Genomic DNA, 25,144 nt, shown 5'->3' on the forward strand with positions numbered 1-25,144 from the left:
CTGCACTGCAAACCTCGCCAAAACATGCATTTGTTTCCATTATGGACCTAGCTATCTACCTAATAGGCGACACAGCATCTCAGCAAGGGCTTGATTGTGTAGTGTGTGTTCCAAAGTATGAATCACATGCCTATCACTGGAGAAGAATTACTCTAAACTCACTTTTGTTCACTTGTTAATCAGCAACATAATGTCAAGTAGGTTAATATATAGACATTTAAGAAAACCCAAAGCTTACTATTTTATCCATTTTCACCTGCATTCAACCTTCAACTTCCTACCTCATCATCTTTAAATGTTGGATCTGGCTTCTGTGTTACTCAGTAGGGCATCCAATTATAAGGAGTCATGCTTTCCTTTATTACTATCAAAGCAACACATAAAGTCTTCAGTATTAGTGCTTAATTCTCTGAAAACTGCATTCCAACAGAAAGGCTTTCAATTAAATTTGACAATATAAAAATCCATTTGCTTTCCTGAATATTGCTAACATTTTGCACAATTATTGTAATCTCTTTTTAGCGTACAGTTACTGAACTTTATTTCATATGCCAGATATTGAGCACTTGATGGTATGAAAGCAAAGAAGGAGCTAAAGCCATAAGCCAAAGGTATGTACTTAACATCCCTCCATCCCCATCTCCAATAATCACACATTATAGAAAATCTGGAAGCAGATAACAACATAAAGTTGATAAGTAAGGACAGCCTCTATATTAAAAGAGGGTTTTCAGACTTGATCTCTACATAAACCAATGCTAGCCTGAGGTAAGAAAGAAGAAATTGCTGTGGGAGAAATTGGAGGGGATATACCCTGAGTACGCTTCCCAGCCAACTGTTGCTATGTAGAAATGTAGATCAAGTGATCAAAGGTTTTTGATTTCTCAAGGGGCAATGCAAATCTGTATTTTTATTTAAAACCCTCTGGGGGATCCCTGGGTGGCTCAGAGGTTTAGTGCCTGTCTTCAGCCCAGGGTGTGATCCTGGAGTCCCGGGATCAAGTCCTGCGTCAGGCTCCCTGCATGGAGTTTGCTGCTCCCTCTGCCTGTGTCTCTGCCTCTCTCTCTCTCTCTCTCTCTCTGTCTCTTTCTCCTTCTCTTTGTGTCTCTCATGAATAAATAAATAAAATCTTTAAAAATAAATAAAACCCTCTGATATCTAAATGTTGGCAACATATCCATTCTACAAACACACACACACACACACACACACACACACACACACCAGTGTGACTTCTAATTTAAAGATTTCCCCCCACTGAATTAACAACTAGAGTTGGAGCTTCATATAAAATAATGAGGCTGATGTCTGTCTGGAGAACTCGGCTCAAGACAGTAAAACTATGGTGGGAACTTTATCTGGGCCTACAGCTGAGAATAAAAACATAAGGGGAAAAGAGAGGAGATTCAGAAACTCCTTGGGCTTGGAAAGACATGAAGAATGCACAAGCCTTTGACCTCAGGGAAAGACAAAAGAGCTCTTTGGTCACGGAACATCAGAACAGGGAAACGGGATGTGGCCTGATTGGGGCAAGAGAAACTTCCCAATGACATCTTAGGAGTGAGAGGGAAGAAGGGTTTCAAGGAGAAAGTGTACCCATAAAGATCAAATACATTGCCAAGACAACATAACAGCTAGGGACAGAGCCAGCATTAGAACAAGCTTCTCCCCCTCTCTCTTTCTTTCTTTTAAAGATTTACTTTAAGTAAATAAGTGGGGGGAGGGGCAGAGGGAGAGAGAGCCCTCAAGCAGACTCCACACTGAGCATGGAGCCCAGCTCAATCCCAGGACTCTGAGATCATGACCTGAGCTGAAATCAGGAGTTGGGCACTTAATCAACTGAGCCATCCAGGTGCTCCCAAGTTTCTGTTTCTGAAATTATTTATTCTAGGTAGCCCTTTCTCTCTTTCTTTCTTTCTTTCTTTCTTTCTTTCTTTCTTTCTTTCTTTCTTTCTTTCTTTCTTTTTCTTTCCTTTCTTTCCTTCTTTCTTTCTTTCTCTTTTTTTCTTTCTACCCATGGCATTTGTTATTAGAACATTATAAAGGGAAAACGGTTCAATTCGTCATTTTCTTAAACTGTGGAAAGTAAAAAGAAATGAAAACATCAGGAGCTTTTATATGTGACATAACTACAAAAATAAAATACATCCACAAATGCAAATGAATTAGATCCTAAAGGCATGCAGACACTATTTTATATTTCGTGTATTTAAAATAAAGAAACTATAATGTAAAATCATTAGTGTCTACAGCTTTTTTAGAATGATTTCTTGAGAGTTTATAATTAGCATTTTATGTCATCAGGGTTCTCTCAACCTTGTATCATAAATTTATGAAATAAATTTTATTTGAATAAAAATATAAAAATATATGAATATATAATGTATAGGTATATATTTCACATATACAAGTATTATCTATGTATATATGTAATTCTACTGGCACAACTATAAAGGTTTTTGGATGCATATATATTATATAAACACATGTTCAACATTCTCACACACCGAGCAACGGCCATAAAGGCAAATAACTTCGTATCAATGGCAAATGGTTCATTGCTCAGTTTTTCTTGGCTTTCTCTTATTCTCTTGAATTATTTTTTCCATAAATTCCACAAGCTCAGCAAGTGTTCATCTTTCAATACTTCTAGGAGGATCACCATGAATGAAGAATCATTACAGTTTAAATAAAAGAAATAGTCTTAAAAGAATTTTTAAAAATGCATTAAGGGTGCCATTTAAACCTACACCAAATTGCCAATGGTGATTTATTAACTATGCATTCTTACATAGAAACAGTGGATGTCACACTAAGGTATACTAAGTTTAAATACTTTTTTTAAGATTTATTTATTTATTCATGAAAGACACAGAGAAAGAGGGAGAGAGGCAGAGACACAGGTAGAGGGAGAAGCAAGCTCCATGCAGGGAGCCCTACGTGGGACTCGATCCCAGGTCTCCAGGATCACGCCCTGGGCTGAAGGTGGCGCTAAACCTCTGAGCAACTGGGGCTGCCCAAGTTTAAATACTTAAATGGTAAAATAGATTAGAAAGTGATTTTACTTAATAAACAATAAGGTTCGTCTATACCGACCTCCTCTAAAATTTGCTGAAGGAGATGGTAAGGTATTCAACCAAAAAAATGGATGGAATAGGCTGACTCCCAGGTAGGGTATACATTCTCTGTGATTTCCCCCTGCTGACCTATAGAAGGATTACATGACTTATTAAATTGCATTGTCTGAAATTGATGACTAGCCTGTCCCTCTCATGAGCTGGTTAAAAGAAAATAACCATTTAGCAAGAGAAACAAAAAGAATCACATCCTCCCCTACTTTGTATCTGAAGTAACAATTAATGCAACATATATTAGGAGAAATAATGCAATAAATTATTGGTATACTAGGAAAGACAGCATCAGGATTGTAAGAAACCTGATTTCAAATCCCTAATGTTTTGGAATGAAATCTGTGAATAGGTATGTTCCTTGTAACATTATGCATGGTCCCAAATTTTAGGTCTCTATCTACTGTAATCGAGCAAACAAGCATCATTATTCTATAGTAACTAAAAATAATAAAAAGAATATGGGTTCTAGGTCACAGCTGGATATTAACAGAATAGGAAATGGGAAAGTGATTTTCCAAATTCCATTGTCTAAAGCAGGGTGCATATTTTATTTTTATTTATTTATTTTTACCTGTGTACAGCCTCTTTCCATTTTTTAAAAGATTAATAAAATACATAAGATAAATGATATGGAAAGGCAAATCACTCTTACCTGTGCTCTCAAGGGGGTAGAGTTACAGTATAATAATGACTAGCCAGGAAAGACTTTCCAGAATATTGGAGTGAAGCAGTTTAGTCATTTCTTTTCTTACTTTTCTTTACTTCTTTTCTTTTCTTCTTTTCTTTTTTCTTTTCTTTTTTCTTTTTTTCTTTTCTTTTCTTTCTTTTCTTTTCTTTTTTTCTTTTCTTTCTTTTTAAGATTTATTTATTTATTTATTTATTTATTTATTTATTTATGAGACATTGAGCATGCATGAGAGAGAGACAATGAGGGTCAGGTGGGGGAGAAAGAGGTAGAGAAAAAATTAAGCAGACTCCATGCTGAGCACTATGCCTGACACAGGGTTCAACAGGGGCTCAATATCATAACACTGAGATCAGGATTCTGAGATCACAACCTGAGCCAAAACTGAGTCAGATGCTTAATGTACCTGAATGTACCATTCTGGTGCTCCAAGTTTAGTTATTTCTTGAAAAAGAAGTTTGGGGGGCACCTGGGTGCCTCAGTAATTGAGAGTCTGCCTTTGGCTTGAGTTGTGATTCCACGGTCCTGAGATGGGAGTCCCACATCAGGCTTCTTGCATAGAGCCCGTTTCTCCCTTTGCCTATGTCTCTCCATTTCTCTGTATGTCTCTCATGAATAAATAAATAAAATCTTAAAAAAGAAGAAGTTTGGAGGGAGGCAGTATGGTACAGTGATTATGAGACCTTAGGCACCGGAGTTATACTCCCTTGGATAAATCTTTGTTTAATAATTTTGGGAAAGTTACTGAACCTTTCTGGGTGTTTCAGGTTCTCTCCCTATGAATGATAAAAGCAACTACCTCTTTTCTTTTTGGTGAGAATTATGAGATAAATTTTAAGCACTTAGGTCACTGCATGGCATATATGAAGAGCTCAATAAATGCTAGATTGTACCAAATTAGGAGATGGTTATTAAAAGTGAAGGGATTTCTGGTTATGGCAGACAAACTTGTAAAAGACCAATTCTCCTACTGAGATCAAGCAGGAAAGATAAATAACATATGGAAAGCACCTGTTGAAGGCAGCAGGCACTATCAAAGAGCAAAGATTTGAAAAGCCAAGATTCCAGAGAAGGGAAATCACAGAAGTAAATGCAATACCACTTTCCTGTCAAGGCATTTGGCAATTTACAGGCAAGATTTAGAGACTAAGAAACTGAGCAGAATTTCAGTCTCATGGAGCTGAGGTGAAACAGGAGTTCAGGGCCATTAAGGCAACAGCTCCTATAGTAAAATCTGGGCTTGGGTGGAGATTCATGAAAGACTACTTTCTAAGAGTAAATGCTAACCAGTAATACACCAGTTTTTATAAGGACTGATGCTCAACTTTGAATGAGCTTAGCCCTCAGAGTATTAAAGTAACCTGTTCCATCCTACCTGCCAAACAGAAAAAGTAAACCCTCACTGGAGGAAGGAAATATCAACCACAGCCTCAAAGTATCTTTTTAGTAATTTGTAAATAATGCCCAACATTTGATCAAAAATTATCTGGCATGCAAAGAAACGTGAACAATGAATGAAAATCTAGAGGAAAAGAAAAAGACAGATGATACAAACAGATCCACAGGAAACCTAGATATTAGTTATCAGCTATAAACTTTAAAAGAACTGTTATTAATATAGTTAGGAAATAGATGGCAAGATGGTTAATTTTATCAGGTAATTAAATCTATAAACTTATGTCCAGGACACAAATGGATACTGTGAAATTGGAAAATACATTAAAGCAAACGGTGGGTAATCTGACAGAAAATTAAGAAAAAAACCAATATGCTTTTTGTGCTTTCACTTCATCCTAAGTAAACTGTAACTTTGAAGTGAACTGAGAGAAATAGCTGTGTAATAATAGGGAACCATAACTAAAATGGAATTTTAAAACTTTGGTTCAAGAATACAGAGCTACAACCTCAGGAGAGAGAACTTATTTATTTAGAGGAATCTGTGCCTCCACCGTTCCTCTCACCAGTATGGTTAGAAGAACACTGGGACTTTGGTGAAGGAACACTGAATGACACAAACAAATCTGTATTTATTCTTATTTTAAACAGCAGTAGTACTTTCCTATCTCAATCTTGTTACAAGCAAGATTGTTATAAGTGCAAATGTATGTTCTAGTTTATTGACCATTATTGATCTTGTTTACACTGCAAAAAATTATGCTGTTGGAGAACTGACTATATGAGGAACGTGATGGACTTGAAGGTATCTGAGTGGATGAGCAGTTTGACACATTAAGAGTTACTAAAAGAAACATAATTATCTACTGGAACAAATCACTTGAGGGAAGTAAATATGAAATCTGTGTCAATAAGTTTATTCAATGTATTACTACTTTTATTCTACAATTTAACCAAGTGCTCTATTGGTAGTTTCTGTATACTGCGGATTTTTTTCTTCTCACTCACATAAAATAAAATAAAACAAAGCTGTCATTAGCCAGTTAGAAGCAACTTGGCACAGGAAGAATTGTACTTAGTTCCCTATCTATAATGTTGGTTCTGTAAATTTAACCTGGGCAGGAAAACAAAATCACACTCTTTATTATGTCCTTATGATTTTGCTAGCTCTATAACTTAACCAGGAATACTTTGAATTTTATGAGATTATAATTGGGTAGTATATTAGAGTTAGATAAAAAGATTATTAAACACCAAACATTAACCAATATTTATTCTAAAAAATGAGAAATAGGGTTGTGAATTGTTATACACAACTCTAACAAGAAAGAAAAAAGTAATGTTGAGGTATCTTGGGATCACCAAATTAGAGCCTTTAGTCCTTGATTTGTCCTTAACTAGCTCCATGACCTCAAGCATGTCATTTAACCTTTCTGACACAATCTGCTTAGCTATAAAGATAATTTTGTATGATCTAATTCCATAATTAAGCCATATACAGTTATTAAATACCTTCATGTGCCAGTGCCTTTATGAATATTAAGAATATAGGATATCGCTGAAGAATTGAAAACTATACTGTATATGAAAGCGCTTTGCCAAGGATAATACATTATGCAAACTAACTTTTTAATGCTATTGTGATCATAAATGTTTTTCTAGAACTGTCAGAAGCCTCTAGCTTTCTCCTTAAATGCCAGGGAACCCTTATTGTGTCAAATTTTACAAATAGGAATCTGCATCAGCAAAATAAAACATATGACAATCATTGGGAAAAAATTAAGATAGAGTATGAAATTACAAAAACTGCTTTCTAACCAGAACAGAGAAAGAACAATAAGGCAAATAATACAGTAATGACTTCTTTAGAACTCTGAGTTCAGAAGGACTAATGCTCAATAGATAATAGTCTGGGAATATAAAGAAAGTGTTAGAATTGTCTATCAGTATAATATTCCCCATGACAAGACAGGAAAACCATAGTGGAAACTTTCTCTTTAATTAAAATAAAGACATTTTTTTTTTAAAATACCAAACCACTACAAAGAAGGAATAAGAAAAATGAACTGCTACTCTGCAATGTGAGACATCCACTGAGAACAGTATAAATAAAGATGATGACTTTGATAATAAGACTAGAGAGACCACAATAAAAACACAAACTTCTGTTTTGAAATAGCCTACAGTTAGTGAGATTTAAGACTCTAGACTTACTGACTCTACTTCTCTCCAGAAACTTCACCATTGCTGGTTAAAATAGCTGAAAACTAACATTCTATAATGACTTTGCAGTCCCAGGATTATACTGGACTATTATGAAAGCTAGAAATGAATGAGTCCCTTTGAACTATATTCCCCCAGCTGCCAAGTAAGGTGACATAAGAATATGATGGGCTATGATATCAAAACATAGCTCTGGATAAAGAAGCACCAAGCAGACCAGATTCTATATTATATTCTATTTATATTTTTGCCCCAAGTAAGTGAGTAATTCCACATAGAATAATTCTTCAAAGGAGTGGAAATATTTAAAATGATTGTAAGATTTCCAAAAGCTGACATAGTTAATTGAAATATAACTATCCCTCACTTTATAGAAAAGATGTATTTCAAAAGACTTGACCAAAGTGAATCATTTTAAATTGTCAACATCCTTTTAATAGTCAGGGATTCATTTGCTAACCAAAAATAACCCTTCAAATGAGATACTGAGTCTGTTTTATTATAAATACTCATTAACCCATGGGTTAGTAATGCCAATCATCATTCACATTGTCAAAATTTCTTTCATACCAATTGACTGCCTAAAATATCACATCTACCATTCTTGGAATTTTATTCTTATATTTGTTTTCTTCCTCAAAAGTTCAGGTTGTCTAATAGGCTGTTATTATATTGTCAATAGAGTTTTTAAACTAAACATGTTATTATTCTAATTTAGACATTCTGTAAATTTAAGGCTATAATTTAGTAAATTTCCATTCTTTGTGAATTTGGTAAAATGAAACAAACCATAAGTTTAAATTCCATTACTTTTTCTGCCACCTATAACACTAATTAATTTTGCCTATCAAGGGGCACCCAGTAGTTGAGCGTCTGCCTTTAGTTCAGCCTGTGATCCCGGGGACCTGGGATCAAGTCCCACATTAGGCTCCCTCTGGGAAGCCTGCTTCTCCTTCTGCCTATGTCACTGCCTCTCTCTGTGTCTCTCATGAATAAATAAATAAAATATTTTTTAAAATTTTTGCCTATCACATTGAAATAAACATTGGCCAAAGGGATTGTGGTTCCTGATTTGCTTTAGGTATTGGGTCACTGAGCCACACATGTTTTCTCATACACTAATACTTTTTTAATTAGAGTCAAAATATGTCACAGAAATTGACAAGGCAAAAACAAAAAGTAAATATAAATAATCAGATGTAGAAGAGAAATCCTTCCAAGTTGGAAATATTTTTTCTTAGAGACATTTCTTAGATAATACCATCACGATATAGTTGTCCAATAATTTTATGAATTCATCAGTCAGAATGCCAGTGATAGCAGAATACAAAACAAAACCCAAAGGATTAACAATCAGTGCTAGTAGATTAAAAACATTTTTTGTATGAAGTAAAAGAAACCAAGACATGAGAAAATGATTTAAGGTTCATGATTGTAGAATGTCCCTTTTTGACACTTGGAGAAAAAGACAGAGGTCAAGATCAAGGGGAAAGGAAATCATTAATACATTACTTACTTCTTTGTATCCAAAGATGATACGTCCATCCATGAGGAGGGTTGCCTGGAATGTGAAGCTTCCCAGGTTGTAATTATCCTGGAGATGTACGTGGTCCCACTGGACAACAAGTGCTGTGCCTATAAACCCCATTGAAACAGAAGAAATGCATTGTTAAAAATATATCCATCAATTCTGGTTAGAGATTTCACAAAACTATGGATATAGTCTTCAAATCTAGCAGTTGTGCCACTTGGATTTTATATGGTTAATTGGAATTCTGTTATTGAAATAGTATTTGAGATATTTTTAAACAATTGAGTATTCACTAAATACTTAGTAAAATCTAATCTCATACTGAGGTTAATATTGAGCCTAGTATGAGGGAATTTTGCCTTAGGAAGTCCATTAATGTTAATGGGTACTGTCTGTTTAAATTTCTATAAGCCACTTTCAAAATGCAGCCCAAGTGGATTGAATGAATTTCAAATACATTTGACAAATGCTAAGAAAGAAACGAACACATTTAGGAAAGATAGAATCACTTATAAAAGATCTGAAAATGTTTCTTCAATATGTGGAATTATACCCTTCCATGCTCAAAAAATTTTTTTCAACACTAATGAGAATTTTCTTCTCTGGTGCCTTCATTTCTGTCTTTGTTGTATCGCTTCAATGAGGCTGCAAGGCAGTTTAAAGGGCCCCAAGCAAAGATTTCTGAAGCCCCCTTGAAGTACATTGGGATGAATGAATCTTCAGTGCTCTGTATCGTATTCTGATGAGTTAATCTGCCAGAATTAACTATAAAACTATTAATATATAATGTGAACTGAAACCGTTTAATAGCCACCAATGAGAATTTTGTTTTAAATGACATTGTTTATATTCTTTTTTGTTTTTCCTGAAAGAAAAAAATGGAGCAGCTAAGACTTTTGCTTAGCTCTAAGTATTGGATTTTTTGGTTGGTTAAAAAAATCATGTTTACATTCTGTGAAAAATGTTTTACAGAAATGAAAAATGTTGTACAGAAAATGAAATTCAGAGAACTAAGAGATAAACATCTCCCAGGTCAGTAAACACCTGATCAAAAAAAGGAAAAAAGAGCTGAGACTGTACGACAGAGTTCTGGGTTAGTGAAGATGTGGAGTTGCTGGGAGCAGTGTGCCCAGGGAGGTCATGCATACTCCACACCTCTTCCCACATGTCTTGCCCTCTGCACTTCTTCCATCTGACTGCTCATGAAATAATCCTTGTACCTGATAATTGCTGTGAAACAGGATACTGGCTTCACTGTGTTTTTGAATTCAACATAATGGTGAGAACTTTTGACTAAGATGGTGACATAGGAGGCTTCAGATTTTCCCTCCTCCTCCCATGGACACACCCAATGTACACACAGAGCTACACACAAAGTAATTTCCTCTGAGAGAAATCTAATCTAATCTAATCTAGCCAAGTAACTGCTATAATTTGGCCAACTGAGAAAATATTCACATTGAAACTGCATGCATCTAGGTGCTATGACCCTCTCTGGAGCCCAAAAGAGCCAGAGGGCATTCCCCCACCTTCTTCCTTTTGTTCACTTTGACAATAAAAACAGGTCACCAATATCCTTCTGGAAAGGAGCTTGCACACTTCTAGCGCTTAGCCTTTGTTGCTGCCACCTGAGAGACAGGCCCCCAGGTTACCTGGTTCTTATAGACAACTGGATTTGCATTTACAAGTCCCTCAGGCCTGTAGCAGACAAGGAAGCAACAGGTATGCCCATGATACTTGCCATGGCTATGCCCTCAGGGCTCAGTAGAGAGTGAGCAGGCAAAAATGCCTATTTCCTAATCTTTCTCTGGAAGGGGAGTAACTACATACGTTTCATGAGGGTCTGGTTTCTAATTAGTTCATTTAGTTGCTGACTGTTATCCTTCCCAGAGCTCAAGAGACAATGACCCCTCCCACATCATCTCCCTCTGGCTAACCCCCAAAATAAAACGTTGCCAGTATCTACCTTGAAAAAAGCCTGTACACACAGCTAGTATCCCCACTTTTACAGCTGCCATCCAAGGTTTAGGCAGCCAAATCACTTTGCTCTGATAGTCAGTGAGGCTTGTATTTATAATAGAGAATTATAAGAAATAAACAGTTTCTATATGGGTGAAGGAGCACCCCTTCATGGCAGTAGTGCAGAGAGACCAGGCAAAAATGCCTATTTCCCAGTTTCTCCCCAGGAGCACTTGACTGTATATTTTCTTAGCTGCTGCCTGAGGGTCTGGCTCCAGATAAACCTACATGTAGGTGCTGAATATGATCATTCCCTTTGAAATACTGATGCGTCCTGGTACACTCTCAACTTCTGGGAACCACTAGGAGCAAAAACAGTGTCAAGGACAATCATAGAGATTTGAGAGATGACTAGGAGCTTGGGCTAGGCTGACTGATATAGTTTGTGTCAAGACTGGAGGAGGTGGCTATTTTATCTAATGTGCAGAAACTAACGGAGTCAAGAAAAATGAAAAAAGGAAACGGAAAATATGTTAAAAAAATAATAAGATAATGTCCAGAAACCAGTCTTAATGAAATAGCAGTAAATTAATTTACCTAAATGAGTTTAAAATAGCAGTCATAAAGATGCTCATTGAGGTTACAAGAGCAATATATGAACAAAGTGAGAATTTCAACAAAGAAATAGAAAACATTAAAAAGTATTACATACAAATTAAAGAGATGAAGAATACAATAGCTAACCTGGAAATTTTAATACAGTGGCTCAGCAACAGACTAGATCAAGTAGAAGAAAAGAGCAATGCACTGAAGACAGGGCAGTGGAATTCATCCAAGCAAAAGCGAAAAAAGGGTGAAGACAGATTAACAAATGTATGGGACACCATTAAGTGGACTGGTGTTCATATCATAGGAATCCTAGGAGTACAAGAAGAAGGAGAAGAGAGCAAGGAGAAATAGGGAAGAGGGAAAGGAGGGGGAGAAAGAAAGAAAGGGGGGGTAAACTTGATCAAAGGAATAATGGCTAAAAACTTCCCTAACCCAGAAAACATTCAGATATTCAGATCCAGGAAGCCATAAAATACCACATAAGATGAATTAAAGGAGACTAACCTTGATGACACTTTAATTAAACCATAACAAGTTGAAAACAAATAAAGAATCTTAAAACCAGAAAGAGAGGGCAGCCTGGGTGGCTCAGCAGTTTAGTGTTGCCTTTAGCCCAGGTGTGATCCTGGAGACCCGGGATCGAGTCCCACGTCAGGCTCCCTGCATGGAGCCTGCTTCTCCCTCTGCCTGTGTCTCTGCCTCTCTCTCTCTCTCTCTCTCTCTCTGTCTCTCTCTGTCTCTCACGAATAAATAAATAAAATCTTTAAATTAAAAAAAAAAGCAGCAAGATAAAAGCAACTTACTACTTACAAAGGAACCCCCATAAGACAATGAGAAGATTTTTCAGCAGAAACCTTGAAGGCCAGAGTGAATAGGATGAGATATTCAAAGTTTTGATAGAGAGGAAAAAACAGCCAACCAAGAATACTCTACCAAAAACAGCTGTCCTCCAGAATTGGCAGAGAAATGGAGTTTTTCACACAAGCAAAAACTAAAGGAATTCATCACCACTAGCCCAGTCTTATAAAAAAAAATATTAAAGGGAGTTCTTTAAGCTGAAATGAAAGGAAATGAGTAAGTAATATGAATTATAGGAATAGGAACTGTATGGATTTTGGAATTATATGAATAGGAATTATATGAAAATATAAAAGTCACTGGGGGTGACTATAGTTAAATTCAGAATACTCTAATATTGTAATGGCGATGGGTAAATCACTTATAACTGGCAGTAGTTAAAGTATATAAAGTAGTATAAAGGTTAAAAGAGAAAATTATAAAAAATAACTATAATAATTTGTTAATGGATAGTTAAAGTAGTAGTAGTTAAATTGTAGTAGTAGTTAAATTTGTTAATACTCTAATATTGTAATGGCGATGGGTAAATCACTTATAACTGGCAGTAGTTAAAGTATATAAAGTAGTATAAAGGTTAAAAGAGAAAATTATAAAAAATAACTATAATAATTTGTTAATGGATAGTTAAAGTAGTAGTAGTTAAATTGTTGTAGTAGTTAAATTTGTTAATGGATAGTTAAAGTAGTAGTAGTTAATTTGTTAATGGATAGTTAAAGTAGTAGTTAAAGTATATAAAGTAGTATAAAGGTTAAAAGAGAAAATTATAAAAAATAACTATAATAATTTGTTAATGGATACACTATATAAAAAGCTATAAATTGGGACATCAAAAACATAGAATGTGGTATAAAAATAGGGAGCTAACGTATGAGTTTGAGTTAGTTGTTGGCTTAAAAATAGATATAAACATGTTTTATATAAGGTTCATGGTAACCACAAAACAAAAAACCATAGTAAATACACAAAAGATAAAGTAGAAGGAATCTAAGCATTTAAGCATACAGCTACAGAAAATGATCAAGTCACAGAGGAAAAGAGCAAGAGAAGATAGGAAAAAAGGAAATACAAAATAGCCAGAAAACAACTACTAGAATAACAACTGTAAATCCATACCAATTTATAGTTACTTTAAATGTAGATGGATTTAAATTCTCCAATCAAAATCATAGAGTGTAAAAAAAAAAAGACACAGAGTGGGTGAAGAGATAAAGATAATAAAAAAGACTGTTTCATATGCTGGTTATAAGAGGACACACTTTAGTTTTAAGGACACATGTAGACTGAAAGTCAAATTATGGAAGACCATATTCCATGCAAATGGAAACCAAAAGAAAGCAGAGGTAGACAGAATTATATCAGACATTATAGACTTTAAGCTAAAACCTGTAACAAGAGACAAACTAGGTTATTATGTAATGATAAATGGGTCAATTCATCAAGAGGATATAACAATTATAAAAATTTATGCACCCATCAGAAAAGCAAAATATATAAAGCAAAGATTAACAGATGTGAAGGCAGAAATAAACAGCAATGCAGTAACAGTAGGGAACTTCATATCCCACTTTCAACAATGGACAGATCATCTGGTCAGAAAATGAATATGGAAACATTGGGATTAAGCTACCTGTTAGACTAGATAGACCTAACAGAAATACACAGAATATGTCATACAATACTAGGAGAATATGCATTCTACTCAAGTGCACATGGGACATTCTCCAGGACAGATCATATGTTTGTGCACAGGACAAGTTGTAACAAATGTACAAAAATTAAAATTATATCATGCACATTTTTGACCAAAGTGATATGAAACTAGAAGTTAAAAGCAGAAGGAAAATGAAAATTCACAAATATGTGGAGATTAAAAAACATTTTTCCTGAATAATCAATGAGCAAAGAAGAAATCAAAAGAGAATTCCAAAAATATCTTGAGACAAATGAAAATGGAAACACATCATATCAAAATTTATGGGATGCAGCAAAAGCAATTCTAAGAGGAAAATGTATAGTCATAAATGCTTTTACTAAGAAAAAAGATCTCAAAAAAAAAACCAAAAAACAACCTAACTTTACACCTTAAGGAACTAGAGAAAAGAAGAGCAAACTGAGTCCAAAGTTAGCAGAAAGAAATAACAAAGATCACAGCAGTAATAAATGAAATGGAGACTAAAAAGAAAATAGAAAAGATCAATGAAATAAAGAACTGCTTTTTTAATATAAAAAATTGATGAAATTTTAACTAGATTAAGAAAAAAAGACTCAAAATCAGAAATGAAAAAGGAGACATGACTACTGATAGCACAGAAGTACTAGAGGATTATCAGAAACTGCTGTGAACAATTATATGCCAACAAATTAGACAACTTATAAGAAATATATAAATTCCTAGAAACATACCACTAATCAAGACCGAATCATGATGAAATAGAAAACCTGAACAATTACTAGTAAGGAGATTGAATTAGTAATTAGGAAAAAGAGAAGTCCAGGATTAGATGGCCTCACTGGGGAGTTCTAGCAAACATTTAAAAAATGAATTAGTAGCAATCCTTTTTAAATTCTTTCAAAAAGTAGAAGGGAAACACTTCTAAATTTATTTCACAAGGTCAGTATTGATACCAAAGCAGATGAGGACATTACAAGAAAAGAAACTTACATAAAAATATTCCTGATGAACATAGATCTAAAAGTCCTCAACAAAGTATTAGCAAACCAAATTCAATAGTACATTAAAAGGATTATATACTATAATCAAGCTGGATTTATTCCCAGGTTGCAAAGATAATTCAACATACACATAACAAGCAATGTGATACAACACAGTAATAAAATGAAGGATAAAATTATATAATTATCCAAATAGATGCAGAAAGAGCATGTAACAAAATTCTATACCCTTTCATGAACAGAATGCTTAACAAATTATATATAGAATGTGTCTTAACATAACAAAGTCCGTGTATGACAAGCCTGTAGCTAACATTATTCTTTTTCTTTTTTAAAGATTTTATTTATTTATTTATTTGTTTATTTATTTATTCATTCATTCATTCATGAGAGAGAGAGAGAGAGAGAGAGAGAGAGAGATTGAGGCAGAGACTCAGGCAGAGGGAGAAGCAGGCTCCATGCAGGGAGCCTGATGTGGAACTCGATCCTGGGACTCCAGGATCACATACTGAGCAGAAGGCTGACGCTCAACCACTGAGCCACCCAGGCATCCCTGCTAACATTATTCTAAGAGTGAAAAGTGGAAAGATTTTCCCCTGAGATCAGGAAAAAGACAAGGATGTCCACTCTCACTATTTTTATTCAACATTGTATTGGAAGTACTAGCCACAGAAATTAGTCAAGAAAAAGAAATAAAAGAAATCCAAAGTGGAAAAAAAGAGGTAAAATTGCCTCTGTTTGCAGATGACATGAAATCATATACAGAAAACCCTAAAAACTCCACCAAAAAACTATTAGAAATAGTAAGCAAATTCAGTAAGTTGCAAGATACAAAATCAATATACAAAAATCAGTTGATTTTCTACAGACTAATAAAGAACCATCAATAAGAGAAATTAAGAAAAGAATGCTGCTTACAATGGGTTCAAAAACAAAAAGAAATATTTAGGAATAAATTAAACAAGAATATGAAAGATCTGTATGTTGAAAACTACAAGATATTGATGATAGAAATTGAGGAGACACAAATACTGTAAAAAATATTCCATATTCATTGACTGGAAGAATTAATATTGTTAAAATGTCATATCATCCAAAGCAATTTACAGATTCAATGGAATCCTTACAAAAATTCTAATAACATTTTTCATCTATATAAAACAGAATCCTAAAATTTGTATGGAAACCTGAAAGATTCCAAATAGCTAAGCAATTTTTAAAAAGAAAAACAAAACTGATACCATCACACTTCCTGATTTCAAAACTTTAGTAATCATGACAGTATGGTATTGGCATAACAAGACACCTAGATCAACAGAACATGATAGCCCAGAAATAAACCTGTTTTTAAGTGGTCAATTAATTTTAAATAAAGAAGCCAAGAATATAACAATGGGGAAAGGATAGTGTCTTCAATAAGTTGCGTTGGGAAAAGGGGATAGCCACATGCAAAAAAGTGAAACTGAATCCCTAAATCACTATACACAAAAATAAACTCAAAATAGATTTAAAACTTGATTGTAAGACCTGCAACCATAAAACTCCTAGAAAAAAAAAAAAAAAAAACAGAGGTTAAGCTCCTTGGTATGTATCAGTAATTATTATTTTTTTTTATTTGACACCAAAAGTAAGGCAACAAGAGCAAAAATAACATGTTGGACTATGTCAAACAAAAAGTCTGTACAACAAAGGAAACCAACAAAATGAAAAGGCAGCCTATGGAATGGGAAAAAGTATTTGCAGACCACATATCCAATAATATATTAATATTCAAAATATACAATGAGCTGATATAAGTAAGTAGTAAACAAAGAAAAAATGGGCAAAGGACCTAAGCAGCTATTTTTCTAAAGATGATAAAGAAATGGCCAACAGGTATGTGAGAAGGTGCTCAACAACACCAGTCATGAAGGGAATACAAATCAAAAGCACAATGAGATATCGCCTCACACCTGTTATGCTGTCTGTTGTCCAAAAGAGAAGAGATAATAAACGCTAGAGAGGATGTGGAGAACAGGAAAACCATGTAGTGTGCTGGAAATGTAAATCGGCATGGTCACTATGGAGGACAGTATGGAGGTTCCTCAAGAAACTAGAAATAGAACTACAGTAGGATCTAAGAATCCCACCACAGGGTATATACTGAAGGAAACAGAATCAATTCTCAAAGAGATCTCTGTACTTTCTTGTTCATTGCAGCATTACACGTACTAGCCAAATATGGAAACAACCTAATTGTTTATCTACAGATGAATAGATCACACACACACACACACACACACACACACACACAGGAATATCATTCAGCATTAAAAAGAGTGAAATTGTGCCTCTGTGACAACATAAATGAATCTGGGGAGCTTTATGCTAAGTGAAATAAGCCAAACAGAGAAAAAGAAAAACTGCGTAGCATCACTTATAAGTGGAACTTAAAACAAAACACAGTTGGTCTCATAGAAATAGATTTTAGAGTATTGGTTCCCAGGACCTAGGGGATGAAGAAAATAGGAAGAGGTTGGTGAAAGCGCACAAATTTTAATTTACACTACAAATAAGGTCTGAAGCTCCAATATATAACATGGTAACTATAGCTTCTAATCCTGAAATGTTCAGAGAGTAAAACAAATGTTCTAGCCAGGAAAAAAAAATAAAAAAGGTAAATATGTGAAATGATGAATGCGTTAATTAACTTCACAGTGGGAATCCTGTTGCAATGTATACATATGTCAAATTATTACCTTGTATGACTGACAACTCTACACCTTTTCTTTCACTGTCAGCACAAAATCTAGTGACTCTGTTCTTTACCTCAAAGATGAAGTTGTTATTTAAGCTCATATATCACATGCGTTCCTACACCATACTATGTGCTTATTGGAACTAAGCAGTTGGAACTGAGCATCCCTGTGGTGTTTATTGAACCATAATCAAGTTATCTGATCAGTAATGGATGCCGGTTTTCATTTCCAAAATAAAAACAGGCAAGTAGGATGAACTGGTGCCACTTTAGGTCACTGTCAATTCCAAATTTTCTGATTCTATGCCCAGACTTCTGATCATTAGCAAGATTTATACTTTCTAATTAGCTATTTATAAATCATCAAATTATTTTTCTATGACATTTTTTATAACTTTACTAGTTTTCATGCATTACTATTCTGTGGCTCACTTAGATTTCACTGATCATCTAGGCTGCCTATAACATCTGGAAGCATCACCTCGTTTTTAAAATCTAATGTCTTAATATTTATAGAAATATACTGGAAGCAGTTTTATGAACTGCTGCTGTCTCTTTTAGAGAAATTTTGCTTTCCTAAAATGTTGAATTTCCTGTCCTTAAGCATTCTTTCAGTGATACTAACTAATCAAAGTTGGAAATATTTCCATAAGTTGGTACTGTGTAAAAGGACGTTGTGAGTAGCCTTATAATATTTCAAAAGTGGGGATCCCTGGGTGACGCAGCAGTTTGGCGCCTGCCTTCGGCCCAGGGCGCGATCCTGGAGACCCGGGATCGAATCCCACGTCGGGCTCCCGGTGCATGGAGCCTGCTTCTCCCTCTGCCTGTGTCTCTGCCTCTCTCTCTCTCTCTCTCTCTCTCTCTCTCTCTGTGACTATCATACATAAATAAAAATTTAAAAAAAAATTTCAAAAGTGTTTCACTCACTTAATTAAATAAAAACAATAAACTACAGTTTTTACTGTCATATAGTGGGAACTCAATACTCCCATTAGTCATTAAACAGAAATATTTATTCAATAAAGTAAAATACATTAAGTCCTGAGTATTTTTACAGTTTTCAGAATTAAAAACTACCCTACATATTTAATATTTAAAAATTTATTCAAAAAAATTTATTCATTCACTGAATAATTATGGAAGACCTACTGTGTATTGAGTTCCTCTGTCAGGTACTGAAGATAAAATGATTTCTCATAGTCATAGTCCTTGTGTTCAGAGAATTTAGTGTCCAGTTGGAGTAGCATACATCAATTTAAAAAAGTCATTCATATTAAAGTAACATTCAAATGTTAAGAGCTACCTAGGAATGTGGTATATGAGAGAGTATATGGAGGGAGAGACAAGAGACTTATTTATTATGCTTTATGATTTTGATGCTAATATTATGAAATCTCTGTCATCAGAATCCTGTGCCCATGAGTGTTTGTCTCCAACATCACCTAGTAAGTGACAGCACTCAGAAAAGAATCCACTTTCATCACATCGCTTCCTATTTACCAAAGTGATTGCCAGGAAGGTTATGGGAATAAGCTTCAGGGAAGTTTCTGGCTGTAATTCTGTCTCAAGTACCCTTACAATCTATTCATACATCCTTGGCATTAGCATCTCATTAATTTTTTTAAGGAGGATAGAGTATAATAGTTCTTAAAATAATAGGAAAGGGTACTTACTATGGCTAACATTTGCAGTTACTTAATACTGGAACATACTCTAGTGTCATTCATGTTGTTTGGAATGTGTTTCTCTGAGTGTATATCTATGTTTATCTTCCTATTTCATTTGCTATTGTGACCTGTATAAGGGCTTCATCACACTGGTCAAAAGATTACTTTTAGCAAAATGATCACATTTCCCCAATGCTACTGAGACTATTAAGTCTATACCACCCACTACTGAATTTCTTTCTCGGTCTTTGAGGTAAGAGTAGAAATAACTGTTCACACCAAATAGTTCCATTATTTTAAAAGATGAAATTGTCATTTGGGCAAATAAATACTACTTCTGTATTATAGAGTACAGAAATTTTTCTCTTTATTTTTTCAAAACAAACTTTTCTTTGCCTATTTTCTCTACCAAAGTTACAGACTTTCATAAGGTACAGACATGAAAATACATTTATCTTCAGAACCTTAAAATTTTACTTAGATTTGAATAGCATTTTGTCATATAGTCCAGGTTTTCTCTATCTTATATGTCCCCAAAAGACATAACAGGGATATACTGTTGTCAGTATACTTGATAAACCTTGGTAGGCTCTATTTCCTATTTTAAAGTCGAAGAACTTGATTTTTGTAAGCGCATTTTAATCATCCACTACATTCTTTTTTTAAAAGGTGTATTTATCCTATGGTTTATATGGTTCCTAAGTTTTAGAAATTTAATTTCAGTGTATTATGCCTCTTACCTCTATTTGAAGATAACAAATTGTTCTTTTTAAATATTTTTAACACTAATGACTTACTGCAAATAGCATCAAATAAATGTATCAGCTTTGTTTGCGATGTCGTTTACAGCAACTCATTTATTATAATGCCTACCAGGTGTTAATAAACAATTGTTCAATGAACAAATGAGTGAATGAATAAACGAGTGACTTTTGACCATATATTTCAATATACATATTATAGTTACAGTGTAATATTTGTCATCACGAGGTATTTGCATTAAGCATTTTATAATCCAGTTTACCAAAAAAGGTTACAAAATATTAATGTGAATCTGATGATCAATGTTTAAAATTACACATTCAGTAAGGAATAGGCTAACCAATACATACCATTATCAAAATATCTGACTGTTGAATTTCTGGATACACTGGGATCAAAATTTGCCATTAAAGGTGCTATGTACTGTGTGGCTGTTAGCATTCGATGTACAACTTCTCCGGTGTATATGAAACCTGTCATTGCAAAAACAGGAAATACGTTAAGGAAAATCCCAGATAAAATTTTAATTATCAATCCTCCAACTTAATTGTAGTCACATTTTGAAAATAAATATATATAGTAGCTACAAAAAGGAACATAATTAATGTCTTAATGTCCAATCAACAATAGTCAGGTCTGGATTAAGTGACAAAAGTCTCATAATCCTGTAGTACTTCACAGACTGGTAAATCAGAAATCTAGAATGTGTACAATTTTAATTGTGGGAAAAGTGGCTATTTTCTGGAAGAGATTATTAGGCTAAAAACCCTACTAGGGTATGGTAAGTAATTCAAATATTCAATCTGCCATTATTAATCTCTTGTTATTTTAACACTTGCTGAATATGCAAGTCCTTTTTACAAATGAATGCATCTTCATGATGTTTAATTGCATTTTCATGGAGTTTAATTGCATTTCCCAAACTGTAATCTCAGTTTGGGTCACTTTAGAATCCGCACATGGATACCTTTAACACTAAAATGCAGAAAATGATCTGGACTTTACTTTCAAAATTGAAAGAATGTTAAAGACCCATGGGAAAAGCTTGTACATTTCTGAGTTTTAATAAAAGTAGCATTCTATCAAGAAGAAAAATGTTACATGTTGCAGATAAAATGGCAAAACATTGATAATGCACAAATGCCTCTCTGTTTAGAGCGTTATCAATTACAGCCTATTCTAGTGGTTGGATAACGAGAGAGAATTAACTATAAAGAACTTCATATTGAATTAACTTTCAATAGTTCCTATGTTACAACCCTATTCACTTCCAATTAGCTACACTGGCTTTATTTATTTTGTGGATTATCCATAGAAAATTGTTAATCCCGCACTGGCTTCTTGCCTCCAAAGTCTTTAGCTTTCTAAAAGGAGAGTCAGCTCAGAGAATGATAACTAATTTTAATATTAATCTAAGAAATGCAAAATTAGGGCAGCCCGGGTGGCTCAGCGGTTTAGCGCTGCCTTCAGCCCAGGGCCTGAACCTGGAGGCCTGGGATCGAGTCCCACGTTGGGCTCCCTGCATGGGGCCTGGTTCTCCCTCTGCCTGTGTCTCTGCCTCTCTCTCTCTCTCTCTCTCTCTCTGTGTGACTCTCATGAATAAATAAATAAATTCTTTAAAAAAATGCAAAATTAAGAACGTATATGTAAACAGGCACACACACATGCACACACACACTCAATATTATAAAATAAAACCCAAAACAAATTATTTGTGATAATACAATTGTAATGTAATGTTTAGGCAATCACAAGCTTACTAAACACCTAGGGCTACTATAGATCATTTTTCTATTTGCATAAGAATTAATGAATAAAAGAAGCAAGATTTTTAAAAACCACAAAATTGTGGTAAAGCTTCTGTGACCTTACTTTATGGTCTGAATAAAGCTTTCATTGGTGTATTGTTGTCTTATAATTTCAAATTTTCAGTTATAATTTCTAGGTAAGTTATTAGAAATTTAAATCTGCAGTTATTTACTTTGAAATGAATTTCTTTCTTTTTTTAGCAGTGTCTTCTTTCCCTTGATTTGCTTTTCATTTTTCATCAAGGGCATAATTGAATTTTACGTATTCACCTTTAAAAGTATATTTTTTAACTAGTGAAATCTTTACCATGTATTTTAATCATTGATTATATCTTGTTTCTTAAATGCCAAGTAATGTCTTTTAAGATAAATTCCCTATATCTTGGAGCAGAATTTTGTACATTTGCAATTTCACATAGCTCAGGTGTACTAAAAGATAGTAAGATCGGATGATAAAGTCACTGTTTTTATTTTATTTCCCTGTAAATTTTCAGAATCACCATCAATGTTCAAAGCCAATTATTACATCCTTAAAATTATCAAGATGAAGAATAACTACTTTTCAGGACCTACGATTTATTTTTCTTCTCTCATCAGCATGCCTTTATAATTTCACAATTAAGGTGGCTACAAAAATCCTGTAAGGAAAAGATTAAATTATACTCTGAGAATGTTCTGTAAGGGACCGTGGCTCTGGATAGTTATTTCTCTATTCTCCATGTACTAACAGAAGAAATTTCATTTGATTTAAAGAAGAATGGGGGGGGCAGTAATTCATGGCAGTATGATAACTGTGAATCAATATAAAATTAATTTTCCAAGGCAAGACTAAGAAAAGCAGCAGTAATTCCCAGGAAGACAGAGTTGCAAAATGCAGGACCACTAATGATTTCAGATACCTAATTCTTAACTCCTTAACTGCTGCTTCCTTTCATCAGGAAAAAGTTTTTCAGAATTATAATTTCCGAAATTTCAAAGATGAAGTCTCACATTGTTCCCATGGAAGTAAGTAAAAATAGGGAAGAATCTGTGAATATGTAAAAACTATAATTATAATTCTTGATTCTTCTATGATTGTGACATTAAAATAAATTATTATTGCTGTTACTGTAAGTAGTACAGTTGCTACAGCTACTATGAACAAAGAATAGCTACCATAGCTTCAAACATGGCTGCCCTGCTCTTGATCTATCACCACTATTACCACTGGCACCACCCAGAATAATGTGAAAAATAACCCAAGGATGAAAAAAAAAAAACTTATTCCACAATAGGAGTTTAATTTTGTGAATTCTGAGAACACTTGCTTGTTTTCCTTAGCCAATTTTGCAAGCCAACTCCTAGTTCTTGGTGACCCACGAGTGAAATGCCTCATGGGGATGGGTTCTACTTAGTCTCATCACATTTCTAAATTTCGAAAATGTCATTTCAGCAGTGGCTAATAATTGAGTGAGAGAGAAACCTCATAGGCCTGCTGAGGGCAGGGAAGTGTGATTAGGTGTTGAATAAGAACCAGCTGTGCAAATTTAAGAGTCCTTTTGTGACGCAAGACTTTTCCAAAGCTTCAAAGGCACTTAGAGCTGTCACCCCTATTTAGACATTTATCTTCTTTCTTGAGCTTTTTGGGGCATGCTCAATTGTAGAGAAAAACATGTATTTCGTTTTTCTGGTTGTTTACATTTTGGAGGAATTCAAACAAAATATAGATTTTTTATTTTTTTCAAACTTCTTTGTAGCCATGTGAAGGGCTAATCATAAAATATCTCCTTTGATCACTACATGCTTCTTATCGAAAATGAGTTCGAGGAAGGAACAAGCCATTTTCTCTGTGAAAATTCTAATACCTATACCCTAGAGCACAGTCATAGTGACCTCAAATCCTATTTTGGCCTCTGTTTAATCAGTAAATTCTACAGATAGGCTTACATTTGATTCCTCTATTGCAATTCACAAGTGAGACTTTAATCAGTAGGTGAGTGACATATGATTACAGAATTTATTTAATGATACAAGGAAATTACACCCTAGTGGTGTGACTTAATTACTTGACATCTTTGAGCCTCAGTTCTTTCATCTGTTAAATGGGGGGAGTAATCACTGGGCTGTTGTGACAGCTGAACAAGTTGACACATATGAAAAGCACTTAAAAACAGTGTTTAAGACAAAAATTTGCAGGAAATAGCAAACACTTAAATTTCCTCTACTTTTTACCTCTTGAAGTCTTTTGTGTCTAACGTATACTAGTTGATTGGATTGAAACTGGGAGCTTTATATGACTTCAAAATTGTGCTTCATACCCAAATGGTATGATATGAGTTTCTTTTTGTTATTCCAGTTTGGATTAAGGTATGCCATGGACTCTAACTACAGGGCAACATATAATTAAAAAACTTTAATGTCTAAAGTTCTGCATTTGAGATATCTTCCCTTCCCTGCCATTCTGATGGAGTAGGTGCCTTGTAAAAATAGTAACAACCTATTGGTTGCAAATGGTTGTTTCATTTAACTGGATGTGTCAGAGTAATAAAGGCTATAATTGCCTGTGAAACATTCTATGAAACTTTAATGTGTAAAAGGGCTACATAAAATATTTTATTTCCTCACTTTTCAGTTGATATTTTTGACCCCAGAGGAGAGGTTGGAGCTAATGTATATGCCTACAGGGCATTGAAAATTAATACTTAAATGCTCCCTTTAGAGTACAAATGACTGGTGTATGTCACTGTTGTCACCTGTGTGATGTGTCTACCATGATCCCTACATGCTAATCAAATAGCTCTGAAATTTATGGTCCTCGTTCCATGAGGATTTAGAGAACAGATTCCTCATACTGACCCCTTGCTAACTTTATATATGATCTGTTCCCTTTCTACTCATGAAAACCTGAGTTATTTCACTGGGTGGTGTTTGTGGGTATTGTTTTGCCAAATTGCTCAGTATTTGTGGCAGACAACTGGCTGGAAGCAACCAAGTGAAATCTGAGCATAATTCAACTTACATTATGCACAAATGGCATTTTATGAATCATGATACATTCTCCCATGCTATAAACTACCCCCTTTCAAACAAATACTTGTTTGTAGTTAAGTCAGCCTTTTAAACAAAG

General features: G+C 34.4%; 1 protein-coding gene across 4 annotated transcripts in view; it reads right to left on the bottom strand.

The window, feature by feature from the left end:
• Window positions 1-25,144, bottom strand: part of PLXDC2 (plexin domain containing 2) — a 514,506-nt gene that overhangs the window by 130,236 nt on the left and 359,126 nt on the right. For all 4 annotated transcript variants that reach the window (XM_077896883.1, XM_077896880.1, XM_077896881.1 and 1 more), the window contains 2 exons: window positions 20,581-20,703; window positions 8,951-9,069 (listed from right to left, as the gene is read on the bottom strand). In XM_077896883.1, coding sequence (XP_077753009.1) covers window positions 8,951-9,069; window positions 20,581-20,703 — 242 coding nt within the window. The remainder of the gene's footprint in view (window positions 1-8,950; window positions 9,070-20,580; window positions 20,704-25,144) is intronic.

This window comes from Canis aureus, chromosome 5 (genome assembly GCF_053574225.1).
Source record: "Canis aureus isolate CA01 chromosome 5, VMU_Caureus_v.1.0, whole genome shotgun sequence".
In the NCBI taxonomy this organism is placed as follows: Eukaryota; Metazoa; Chordata; class Mammalia; order Carnivora; family Canidae; genus Canis; species Canis aureus.